A 13808-nucleotide genomic window follows, 5' to 3' on the forward strand; every position below is an offset into this window, starting at 1 on the left:
TATCCATGTTTCTGTCTTCTGCCCACCCGCCATGTGTCTCCCTGCCTGGAACCAGCCATTGCTTGGGGACCAGCAGCCGTCTCTGCCTGGGGCCCATTGCCACGTGGCCCGCCACCACCACCACCGCTCGGGCCGCTGCTCTGGGACCAGCAGCCATTTCTGCCTGGGACTGGCTGCTCCCAGAGCCCGCTGCCTGCCACCACATGGCCTGCTGCCACCATTTGGGACCTACAGCATTTCTGCTACCTACTGCCGCTGGGGATCTTGCAGCATTTTTAAAAAGAACAACACCCATCTGCCTGCAAATTTCAAGATGTCATTATTTTTTTTCTGCTTGTAGTACTCCATTGTATAAATGTACCACCTTTACCTTATCCATTCTTTGGTCGAAGGGCATTTATTTAGGTTGTCTCCAGGTTCTGGCTATGACAAACAAAGCTGCTGTGAACATAGTTGAGCACATGTCCTTGTGGCACGATTGAGCATCCTTTGGATATATACCCAAAAGTGGTACTACTGCGTCTTGAGGAAGGTTGTTTCCTGATTTTATGAGAAAATGCCACACTGACATCTAAAGGGGCTGTACCAGCTTGCATTCCCACCAGCAATGCAGCAATGTTCCCTTTACCCCACAACATCTCAGGCATAAGTTGTTTTCAGTGTTTTTGATCTTGGCCATTCTTTCAGGTGTAAGATGGAATCTCAGAGTTGTTTTAATTTGCATTTCTCTGATGACTAAGGATGTTGAACATTTCCTTAAGTGTTTTTCAGCCATTTTAGATTCCTCTGTTGACAGTTCTCTGTTTAGATGTGTACACCACTTTTTTTTTATTGGATTATTTATTCTTTTGGTGACCAATTTCTTGAGTTCTTTATATATTTTGGAGATCAGACCTGTCTGATGTGGGGTTAGTGAAGCTCTTTTCCCATTCTGTAGGCTGTCATTTTGTCTTGTTGACTGTGTCCTTTGCTTTACAGAAGCTTCTCAGTTTCAGAAGGTCCCATTTATTAGTTCTCTTAGTGTCTATGCTACTGAAGTTATATTTAGGAAGCAGTCTCCTGTGCCAATGCGTTCAAGTGTACTTTCCACTTTCTCTTCTATAAGGTTCAGTGTGGCTGGCTTTATGTTGAGGTCTTTGATCCATTTGCATTTGAGTTTTGTGCATGGTGATATGAGTCTATTTTCATTTTTGTACATGTTGATATCCAGTTATGCCAGCACCATTTGTTAAATATGCTTTCTTTTTTCTTTTATATATATTTATTGAAAAAAATTTCCACCTCCTCCCCGCCTCCCATTTCCCTCCCCCTCCCCCCACTCCTCTCCCCCTCATCCCACTCCTCTCTCCTCTCTTCCCCTCCCTCTATAGTCCGAAGAGCAGTCAGGGTTCCCTGCCCTGTGGGAAGTCCAAGGATTTCCCCATTCCATCCAGGTCTAGAAAGGGGGAGCTTCTGGCTGTAAGGATCATTTATTTAGATTCCTTATCTCCTCTGTCTTGGGTGTAAGAGCTTGCTATGGCCTGGCCCCACAGATAATGCACATCACTGGGATGTTTGTCACTTCCAGTTCTCAGCTTTCTGGATAGAAAACTGATTTTTCTTCATCTTTCCCATTGAAAAGACAGTTCTGTGTGCCTAATATTCCTGGTTTCTCTGGAGATCTGTGGGTTCAAGAACCGTCATACTATGCTCCCAACAAGGAGTTTTTAAGGGCTGGGAAGATAGCTGGTGAAGTGCTTGCCTTATAAGCTTGAGGACCAGAGCTTGGGTCCCAGCACCCAGGTAAAGTTCTGGGCATGGTAGTACTGTGGAGGTGGAGATGATCCTTTGGGTTCCTGGGCAGCGTGTCTGGCCTAATTGTGAGCTCCTTTCCAGAGGAGATTGATGGTATTCCTGAGGACAATACTTGAAGTTGTCCTCCAGCCTCTGAACGAGGTTCATATGTGCGTATTCACTTCCCTTTGCACACAAGCATGCATATATGTGTACACGCATAAAAATGAAAAGAAGTATTCAAAATTGCCCTTATGTTATTAGTTGAATATAAGGAAGTAATGATAGAAATTGTTCTCATAGAAATAAAATCGGGTTTGTTAATATTTCAGTGAGTAAATATTTGCTGCTGCATCTGCCTCAAATCTTGCCTTTCAACCCCTGCCATTCCCTCTTCTCCTTCATCACAAGTTAGACTAGAAAACCTGCAGTACATTGTTGGCACATGGTTCAAGAATGGAGTTGTGAGAGAAGAATTTTGAATCCTTGTGAGGTAACTCCAAAGACAAAACAAAATGAACAAAAAACAAACAAGCAACAACGAAAAAACCCAGGAGTCCTGTGATGTCAATTTCTTCAGAACATAGAATTGTTCTTGAAATGTATTTTCATGCTCCTCCCAGCTGTAGCAGATAGGAGTGAGTTTACTTCAGATTATTCATTACAAATGACTATTGCTTCTATGGAAAAACATGTTTTTGCCACGTTTGGTTTGTCCTTGTGATTATACACTTTACTCATGTGACTCTTCTTAACCCTCCGTGTGAGTATAAATTGTCTGATGCTTTGAATAAAGTTGGCTATTGCATGAAACTTTGCCTCATTTATCAGCTCCATTCTCTCAGTCCCATTGCCTCTGCAGTGGTGACAGTGTGTGAGCATAGTTTCCCTTGCATGAATACCAAGGGGCTGTTCCCACGGGAATCCTTCCTCATAGAGCTGTTCATTGACAACACTGGCATTTTAGTATTTCATTCAGTTCCTCATATAGTCTTTGTTTTTCAGACTCAAGAAGTAGAACTGATAATCTTTTGTCTAACAGGTTTCTCTTTTTCCACAGACTCATCGGAAAACTACATTAAGACCAAGACTTTTGAGGGCTTCTGTGCATTACACCTCGCTGTTAGTCAAGGACACTGGAAGATCGTGCAGATTCTTTTGGAAGCTGGAGCAGATCCTAATGCAACTACTTTAGAAGAAACCACACCGTTGTTTTTAGGTTATGTATGCTATTTTTGGTAGAGATGTACTTTTAGAAATATTTTTCTTAGTAAACTGTTACAGAATATTTCTTTTGGTTCTGAAACTGAAAGGCTATTTTTAAAGGTTTCTCTCTTGTTTTTCTACTCTTGGTGATGGTAGTATTCAGGACTTGGAAATGTTTATTTAAAGCTGCAAAACCCATGGTGAATTGTTGCCCGGGGTAGTGCTGAAGACCAGTGATGCTTGGATTAGAGCAATCCTTGCAAGGTTATCTACTAAGATTTTGTTTCCTTTTTCTTAGTATTAAAGGATTAAGGCTATATGGAAGAAATAATTTGTTACCTGTGGATCATGAGTCAGACTTCTTCAGTGTGGAACTGTTAGTTCCTTAAGGATCATAACCAAATCTTCAGTTGTCCACTGCTAATAACCATTTATTTTATTCCCTCTATCTCTCTGGTTCTGTTGGAGTCTTAGGAACATTTTTTTATTAACTGGTTGACTCAGATTGACTGAGACGTGGAAATTCAGAGGATGTCATTGGAGTAGAATTAGTATATCTTAGACTTTAGTTTGGTCCTACCACATATAACTTGTATGACCACTTAATTATTGCAAGCTTGTTGCTTCATTTAAAAAATGAGAGTATCTATCTAGTATTTGTTAGTCACATGAAAATAAAATATCAGTGGAAGTACTTTTTTGTCAATGTAAACATATTTAAAATTTTTATGTGTTATAAAATTCAGCTTTAAGATGTGTGTGTGTGTGTGTGTGTGTTTGCATACATATAAGAGCCTGTGCACACAGAAGAAGACATTGGTTTCCTGCGCTGTCACTCTCTGCAGTATGCCCTTGACACCAGTTTATCATACTGAACCTTAGTCCTTCTGTCTCTGTCCCCATAGCCCTGAGCTTATAAATGCATGGTCATGCCTGGAGATTTATGTAGGTACTGGGAATTTGACCTCAGGGCGTAATGCCTGCCTCTGCCTTCCTAGTGCTGGGATTAAAGGCCTGTGCCACCACCGCCTGACTTCATTATCAATTAATGTAAACATTATTAGATACAAAAGGAAACAAATTGATGGTAAAACTGTTCAGGCAAACCATTGAAACTGTGTAAGTAAAAACAGCTCAGGCTATCTAGGGCCACTTTTGTGAAACAGATGATCAGAGTTTCGTCATTGGGCTGACTTCACACACTAGTCCCAGACTGGCTGGGAACTAGGAGTTAGGCTCCCAACAGATGCCATGGAGCAGTGAGTGAGTGCTACTCAGAGTGTCAGTCTATCCCTGTAAGAGGCTTGAGCCAGAATGCAGCCATCACACTGCTTCATCTTTGAAGTCCCACCTTGAGAAAAATCTCAGCTAAAGATAATGACTAGGGGTAAAGTTGTTTTCCATCTTGGTCAAACGTCTCATCTTGTATGGGCTGATGACAAGCAGTTTGCAGATTAACAGCAATTGGTGAGTGATAGTGAGTAGAGCTGCTGTATAGCATGGTTGTGACTATAAACTGGATGATTACATAATCCATTATCCTTTATTCTTCATTGTTATTGCCACTGGTCAGTTCTATACGATTATTACTGACTGGTATGGCTTCTTCACTAGCAGGAATCTTCGGAATTAAGGACAGTTTATGGTGTGTACATATTTTCTTTGCTAAGGAATCCTCAGAATAATAATTTATTTCAATAAATCATAATGTGGATCAGTACTTATAAAATTGATTCCTGAAAAGAGAATTTTGCTATAAGAATTAAAAACTTGAGTCATAGTAAAAGTTATGGAACCTAGTGTTAAAGCTTTTGGAGATGTCTGAGAAGACTGTAAGTTTAGGGCGGCTGTTTTACTCTTGTTCTTTAGTGGTGGTAATGGACCCCAGGGTCTCACACATGCTATGTACTTTCTGTACCACTCAGCTAGCATCCCTTAGGGATATTAGATTTGAAAAATTACAGTGTTTCTCTTAACTTGGTGCAGAGAAAATAGATGGATGCTAATTAGTACATAAAAGGGTAGTAGAATTTTAGGGTTTTGTCTTATATGTGACTGCAGGATGTGTTTTCCTGGATATGATTTCTCTGGTATCTAAATGGCCATTAGAAATACCAGTGATAACATGTACAGCTGTATTTAGGTAGTCACCATGACGTTTTTCTTATGCTATGAAGCCTTGATTTTCCCCAGCACTTGTTTATGTTTATGATTGTTAACCACTGGGCACGTACGAACTTTGTTGTTTTAGACTGTGAAGTCATGACTGGACTGGAAGTTGATATGTAGAACTCAAGAGATTTTCCTGCCTTTATTTCTTGACTGCTGTAATCAAATGTGTGCACAACACCTGGCTTTATATATGAGGAATTTGTTAAGATAGAATTTTAGCTTTATAGTTAGACAAAATCTTCTAAATGTCAATAAAATATCGAACATTTGAGGTTAAAGATTAATGATTATGATACATTTTAGAAATCTTTCTGAATGTGTGTGTGTGTGTGTGTGTGTGTGTGAGAGAGAGAGAGAGAGAGAGAGAGAGAGAGAGAGAGAGAGAGAGATTTAATTTCAATTTTTTTATGGGAAAGTCCCACTTTATAATCATATTTATAAACTTTAGTTAAGAAATGAGGAGTAATAGCAGGCAATCCTGTATTCCTAATGACAGTCTTGAAATGATAGATTCAATTCCCTTCCTGGTCACACACAAGCAGTGTGTATGTGACGAGGATGTCCTTCCTGCTTGTGTGTGACGAGGAAGGACATTAATCACAACTAATCGGTAATAATCATTTGTACCAGAATAGTCCTTAAACAACTCTGTTGTCTTTGCAGTTGTCAAAGCCGTACTTGTCTGTAGTCAAAACCAACTTGAGGATACACAGAATACGTGAACAGCAGTAGAAAAGGGAAAAGTCGTTATTGTTGTAGTTTTTGTCTCAGTGCCCTCAGATGCCATTGAAAGCTGCAACAGATAACAAATAACTTCTGGTTCATAAAAGATGTAGTGAGAAAGCTTGGCATAAACTGACATAACAAAAAACCCATTTTACTGTGGAATTGTGTATAAAAATGAAGTGCATAATGGAGAATAGAGCACATGTAGAACTCGACCTGGAGGAAGGGTGAGTGTCTGAGCTTTCAGCTGACAGCCCTGCTCTCTAGGGCCGTCCCTATTCAAACCACCACGTAACGTTTGTTCTCTGTTTCGTTTCTAGATTGATTCTGGAATAGTGTTCTGTAGCATACTTCTCAAATGGGTTAGCAATAATCTAGTATAAGAAGTTTGTTTTATTTCATAGTATTCCTTGTCACATTTTTACTGTTGAGAATCACATGAATTATGGAACTACATTCAAGTTTAAAAAGTGTGTGTAAGCACATAGTTGAGGAAAAGGCAGTTTAGTTCGCAAACTTTGTATAAATGTATAGATATAATGCAATTCAAGTTTAGTAATTATATGTCGCCAATAAACAATAAACAATTCTCCAGCCTTACTGTAATGATTAAATTGATGAAGTATTTTTACCATAAGCATGTTATTTAGTTTCTAAGCTAATCAATTATGATTGACATTGATTGCAGACAGTATGTTTAAATATTAGTTGTATATCTCAAAATTGGGTGAATGAAATCAGTTTCAAGTATATTTCAGGGATCTGCCTCCCTCTCGCTCTCCAATGCTAGGTTTATAAGTGCTGCCTATCATGTCTTGTTTTTTTGTCTTTTTATCCCCACCTTCTTATAGGTTTGGGTGTGCATTCGTCTGTGCACTGCATGTGTTCAGTGTCTAAGGAAGCCAGAAGGGGCTAGAGCCACAGATGGTTGTGAGCCACCATGTGGGTTCTGAGATTTGATCTTGGGTCCTCTGAAAAAACAGCTAATGCTCTTAACCACTGAGCCATCTTTCCAGCCCCATGTCTAGTAGCTTTTTAAGAGTATGTTATGGGGATCAAATTTAGGTCCTTAAATGTCCGTGATAGGTACTTCACCAGCGGAGCTATCTCCCCAACCCTGGACTTCTTTTTCTTTATCCTTCAATTTTCTGCAGTTTGAAAATAATACATGTGGGTATAGTTTATTTTAAATCTGAATGTGTGCACATGTATGTGTGAAAGATAAATGCGTGTAGGAGGTGTTTCAAATGTAGAGGTCAGAGGAGAGCCTTAGTTGTCCCCACCTTGTTTGAGTCAGGGTCTCTTGTTGTTCACCCCTGCATACTCCAGTCTGCCTTCTGAGCTTCTGTAGATCCACCCATCTCTGCTTCGCTTATAGCTGTGGGAGTACTGGGATTACAGCCCAGGTATACATGTGTTTTAGGGACTTGCATAGCAAGGATATTCCCACAGAGCCATCTCCCTAGCCCAGTATGCAGAAAGGCCTATGCATATGAAATGAGGCTGAGATAGTTGTGATAAATGTTTAGGAATGATCATAGCATTGTGCATTCCGAGGTGTATAAAATGATTAGAACTTTGTAAAACTGTCGAGTCCTAGAAATATCTTTTTGCTCACTGTAATTTCTCTGATTGCTGTATTGCAGCTGTTGAAAGTGGACAGATAGATGTTCTGAAGCTGTTGCTTCAACATGGAGCAAATGTCAATGGATTCCATTCTATGTGTGGATGGAATTCCTTGCACCAGGCTTCTTTCCAGGTAATCTCTGAATTTATTTTTTTCATTTCCATGTAAATTGTATGGCTTACCCTTTTTATAATGGCAGTTCTATACAGTTCTTGCTTCTTACTTGCCTATGGTTTGTAATGATTAGTACAACACAGAAAGGCAGTCTAAATAATAATGACCATTCTAAATAAGCGAGCTGCTACAGGACCAGAGCTGCTTTGGTCTGTAGGATTATCTAAATTTAAAATGTTGGCCACATAGTTATGAAGTGATCAGAATCTTGGATAAGGAAAAGTGGTATATTTTATTATAATTACATGTTTAGAAGGCATGTTTATTACTGCTTAAGTTAGTAATCTAATTTTATATGACTTTAAGGGTTAACGTTGCTAGAGACCAATTTTTAGTATGTTGATACTTAATGGGTTGTGCAAAAGTGTAGGGTAATCTTGATTAGTCATGACTTTTCTATCCGTTTTATCAAGACACTGCATTTTTTTTTCTTGAAGTTTTTCTTTAACAAGAAAGATTTTTTAATATAAAATATGTATCTGTGCTTCAGGGAAATGCTGAGATTATAAAACTGCTTCTTAAAAATGGAGCAGACAGAGAATGCCAGGACGACTTTGGAATCACACCCCTGTTTGTGGCTGCTCAGTATGGGAAGCTAGAGAGCTTGAACATTCTTATGTCGTCTGGTAAGAGCCATCAGCCTTTGTGCTAGGAAGAGCAAGTTTTTAAACGGTATTCCTGGAAAGAATGGTTCTTGAATTAGGTGATGAAATTTATGTGAGCTGCAGATAAAAGTATACACAGTTGATGTCAGTCCTGGTTATTATTAAGTATGTTACCAGCAATGACACACATCCTTCTTACTGATCTACATAGGAATATGGTGGTCCTGAGCAGGCGTCTTGCAGTTCAGTGGCTTTCTAGGTACACATCTACTCTAGGGTTAGTTTATTAGATGGTCATTTTGTGTGTTAAGCCTTTGAGTTGTATGTTTTGTGTGGCATATATCTTCCCCAAACTCACTTGCTCACTCCCCCCACCCCAGTGTGTTTGTGTATGTGTGTATATGCGTATGTGTGTACACTTAATGTACATGGGAATGTGGGGGTCAAAGTTCAGTATTAATGTCTTTATTAGTCACTCTGTGCCTTGTTTCTGAGAACGGTTCTCTCACTAAGCCTACAGCTCACTGATCTGGCTGTGCTGGCTGACCAAATCTACCTGTCTCTTCCTCACTGCTGGGGATCCAGACTCAGGCCTCATGTTTGTGCATCAAGCATTTAACCAAGTGAGTCAGAGTCTGGCCAGAGCAAATGGTTTGTTAATTGTCTGATTATTTAAATGGATTTTTCAAAACATGTTTGCATTGTATTGTGTTAATGGCAGAATAACCAGCTAAACGATTCTCTGTGACTACTTAGACATGCAGCCTTGCCAGAGAAGGCAGTGTTACCATGCCATTATTTTTGTGACATTTTCAGACCAGAGGGGTTCACCATATAGAAGGGCTTTAAAAGTCTTTCAGGGTGCATGCTCTGGCAGAGCTAACCTGAGAAGCCATGGGTAGTCAGAGGAGGGACTTGTCACCAGATTTTCTGACTGGTCTACGTAGTCACTTCCTGAACAGCCAGGACTACCTAGAGAGACCCTGTGTCAAAAACAAAACAAAACAAACAAACAAACAAACAGAAAAATAAACCCTCCAAATAGACCAAAGCTTAACAAAAAACAGGGCATATATTTCTTATTTCTAGTTTTTCCTTATACATCTTTACATAAAGTCAAGATAGGAAGTGAAGAAATGAACCTTCATGAAGTTGGAGGTGAAAGTGTCTGAGAAATTATGAACTTATATCTTACTTCTTGAAATGATACATTTTACATTAAGAACTTCAGACTCTGGGTGTTAAATGCTGACCAAAGATCTAGAAACTAATATTTTTTTGGCACAATCAAGACATGTTTATTCTTGTATTTCTTTGTTTTTAATTTTTCTTCTCTCTAAACATATAAATAGCAATTTTTGTATAATTAAAATGTATGAAGGTCTGTTTATAATGTAACTATGATCTTACTTCTAATCATGACCATCAGTGTCTGTTACTTTTTATATTTTTTCAATTGTAGTCTTAGAGGAACTGATTTCTTATTACTTCTGATACTTTGAAGTTGTCACTCAAACTAGAAGGTTAATTTGTTTTTTGTTGTTTTTTTTTTTTTTTTAAAAAGCAGGTCTTGCCATTGACTTCCTCTTTTCTCAGTGATTGTATTTATCTCTCTCTGAAGCTGACAGCAGATGATGCACCAGTCATGACAATTCTAGTTGGCTAGCACGTTTGCAATTCATGAAGGTTAACACCAACTTTAATTTACCCTGTGTAGCTTGTTTAAGATGTACTTAATGTAAGATTATTTTGAGTAAGATAGTCAGTTTTCCCCTATGTTTATAGTATTGATACTGAGATATATTAGAGAAATTTAAAAACTAGCTTTATCATGTGATAGTGTAAGTCTTAGTAGATTTAATATATTATTTGCTGGTGATAAGATTAGGGTAACCTGCTATTTTCAAAAGTTTCATAAGTAAGGTCATTTTTAGCCATTCCAAATCTTTGTTTGTATGCTTTTTATTTATGGAAACAGGATCTTCCTATGTAGTTTTGATTGTCCTGAAACTCATTATGTTGACCAAGCTGACCTTTAACTCACAGAAAACTTCTGCCTCTGCCTCCTCCCAAGCACTGGGCTTAAAGGCGTGCACCACTGTGTCTGACTGCCTTTTCAAATCTGAATATAGTAGTATGAAAATAACAGAAGTTTTATTTTACAGTCTGCTCAGATCCATTAAAATATTGTTCCCATTTATTGTTGATTTTACTATACAATACTCACAAAGGAAGAAAAGTAGTAATAAGACTAATTAATATAGTTTTAGTCATAGATCCCATATATTTCAGCCATATCTACTGGTAAAGTCCCTCTTAAATCTTAGTCTAAAATCAGTTGGTGACATCCATAAGTGTCATAATTTATGCTTCCCTAGGAGTTATCTTTAATGTTATTTATATTTATTCTTATTTTTTTTAAAGACAGGCTGGCCTCCAACTTGTAATGCTCGTTTCTCAGACTCCCAAGAACTGGAATTGTGGCCTTTATCGCTACATCTGGCTTTCTTTCCTTTAAAATCTTTATACTTTGGGTCTTGAGAGATGGCTCAGTGGTTAAGAGCATGTGCTGCCCTTGTAGAAGGGTGGGATTCAGATCCGGCATCCATGTTAGGTAGGCTCGCAGTTTATGAACTCCAGTTCCAGAGGGATCCGATGCACCCTTCTGGCCTTCATAGATACTTGCATGCACATGCACAGATATGTATACACACACACACACACACAAACACACACATATACACAAATCATGAATACACGTTGAAATAAATCTTTAAAAGCTATCTGTACTTTGAAGCCAAAGTATTTGTTGGAAGAGGGATTTGAATAAATAGCCTTCACGGAATGTGGGTTTTGTTTTTTTTTTTTTTTTGTCTAAAAGTGAATTCTAAAATATGAATGATCATTTGTGCTCTTACTGATAGAGACTGAAAACAATTTAAATGATTGTCAACAGGTTAGTAAAATACATATATTTTCTCCAACAGCATCCACTAAGGGGGAAGCTGCTGTACTATGAAAGCTTTTTGTGGCAGTTTGAAATTTGTGTTATCGTGGGCTGGAGAGATGGCTCAGTGATTAAGAGCATTGGCTGCTCTTCCAAAGGTCCTGAGTTCAATTTCCAGCAACCACATGGTGGCTCACAACCATCTGTAATGAGATCTGGTGCCCTCTTCTGTTGTGCAGGCATATATGCAGACAGAATGTTGTATACATAATAAATAAATAAATATTAAAAAAAAGAAATTTGTGTTATCGTATTTTTTAAAACACTTATATGGATTATTGTTTAATATTTTGTTTTGTATTAGGTGCAAATATCAATTGTCAAGCCTTGGACAAAGCTACTCCATTGTTTATTGCTGCACAAGAGGGTCATATAAAATGTGTGGAACTTTTGCTGTCCGGTGGGGCAGATCCTGATCTTTACTGCAATGAAGACAATTGGCAGTTGCCTATTCATGCTGCTGCACAAATGGGCCATACAAAGTAAGTGCTCAAAGTGGAATAAAAATGCTCTCCGAATTAAAAGCAAATTAAGGGTAGATCTGAGTCACACCTTTACCTCCAGAAATTCCTTGGTCCTTCCTTTCTGTAACCAATTTGAGGGATGCCTAGATTTCCTCCTCATCTCCCCATGCTGATTTCTTCTCCTCAACTCCTTTAAAATTTTCATTTTCCCACTTTGAGGAAGACCGAGTAGAGATGGAGTAGTTACTGGATCTTCCTCAGGATTTCTTCAGCTAATGGCAGTCCTTTCCCTTTGCCCCACACTTCTTCAGCTAGTGGTCTGATGGCCTCGCTAATATTTACTATCTCCCTGTAGGGAGCTTTTGTGTGTGATGAGTAGTCCATCCCATCCTAAACCATTTGATTGGATTCATTACTCTCCCTCCAGTCTGCCATTGCCTCCTGCTTCTGGAGCTCTTTCTTTGCTAAAAGTCCCTAGAAAATTTTTAGCATATTTTTGAGAGAGTATATTGGGGAGTATGGAAATGTTAGAAGTTAGTGACCTGGTTATGTCAATAAGAATAAGGCTCCCTTCCAGAAATCAGTATGGACAGATTTAAAAATCATGTTTACAATCTTTAGGGTCATTACTGTTGTTCACTTAAAAATACAGAATGGTCATTATCTTTGGACAGTAGGAAGGTGGAGGCCTTACAGAGCTCTGAAAGCCTTGTGACAAGATGCTTTTGCTAGCTCATCTTTAAAACTTAGACACATTTATTATACTTAAGAGGTGTCATGTTGATTCTTTTAATAAAATACTTGGTTTCAACATTTGATATTTCTTCTACTTGCTTTTTAAAATTTATTACCAGTTCTTTGGGACTTCCATACATGTTTTGAACACTTTCACACTCCACCAACTTTTCCCAGGTCTACACCCAGTTTTGTGTCCATTACAAAAAATGGTTAGATCCATTTTCTCTCTTTGTTCGTGATTTATTTAGAAAAATCTTTTAACAGTTATTTAACAGCTTTAAATTTAACAGCTTTAATTTGATACCAAAACAAATTAAGGAATTTGTTCTTAATTGTGCCCAATTTTGAGAATTCTCTTGTCACTGATTTCATCCAAACTTGCTTTTAAAGATGGTCCATCTGTGCTTTTAGTTATCCCCCAGTGTTATTTTAGGTTTGCTTGTGGCAGGAAAAGCAGCCCCACTTCTTTATTGATACTAATTGCATTTTTTCTGAGCATGTAATATTTTACTATAAATTTTAATTTCTTCTGATTAAAAATGTAATTTCTCATTTCATTGCCACTCACCATCTTTAAAAATTCTTACTAATGGGACAGGCGGTGGTGGCGCGCACACCTTTAATCCCAGCACTTGGGAGGCAGAGTCAGGTGGATCTCTGTGAGTTCAAGGCCAGACTGTTCTACCAGGGCTAGTTCCAGGACAGCTAGGACTATTACATAGAGAAACCCTGTCTTGAAAAACCAAACAACAAAAACCAAATTTTTACTAATGGGAAATAAAACCAATTAGTGTTTAAGAAGGAAAATACTTCATTTTATTTTTTGTTATTTTTTTGTTTGTATGTGAAACAGAATCTTGCAAGGTAGCTCTGACTCCTGGAACTTGTTATGCAGCTGTGACAGGCCTTGAACTCATGACTATACTGTTTTAGCCTCTGACTGCTGACTTATAGGTATGTGTTATCACAACTGGTCATTATACAATCCCCCGTGCTGGGAACTGAACCCAGTGCCTCCAGCATAGTAGGCAGACATTCTGTCTCTGGACAATATCCCAGCTACTTCATATTTAATGTAATAAGTATTTAAATGATTTATTAGGTCCTGAAATACCAAACATAAAATTGGATTTGGGAGCATAGGTAATGGTGGTGGTTAGACAAATAATAGTGAACAAGGACAACAGACAAATCTGTAGACGTAAGTCACAAACGATGCCACAGCAGTTTGGAATTATAATTAACAGGGTAGTATTTATTTAAAGGGGAAAAAAACTTACAGATCACCGTCAGCCCTCTGTACGACCAGGAAGGGA

At 38.4% G+C, this 13808-nt stretch overlaps 1 protein-coding gene across 1 annotated transcript in view; it reads left to right on the forward strand.

The window, feature by feature from the left end:
* Asb3 (ankyrin repeat and SOCS box containing 3) overlaps positions 1-13808 on the forward strand; it is a 56354-nt gene that overhangs the window by 30014 nt on the left and 12532 nt on the right. Inside the window, exons 3-6 of the mRNA XM_013350741.1 lie at positions 2834-2992; positions 7524-7636; positions 8169-8304; positions 11595-11772. Of these exons, the coding sequence (XP_013206195.1) occupies positions 2834-2992; positions 7524-7636; positions 8169-8304; positions 11595-11772 (586 nt within the window). The remainder of the gene's footprint in view (positions 1-2833; positions 2993-7523; positions 7637-8168; positions 8305-11594; positions 11773-13808) is intronic.

The sequence above is a fragment of the Microtus ochrogaster genome, linkage group LG1, assembly GCF_000317375.1.
Source record: "Microtus ochrogaster isolate Prairie Vole_2 linkage group LG1, MicOch1.0, whole genome shotgun sequence".
NCBI classification, from domain to species: Eukaryota; Metazoa; Chordata; class Mammalia; order Rodentia; family Cricetidae; genus Microtus; species Microtus ochrogaster.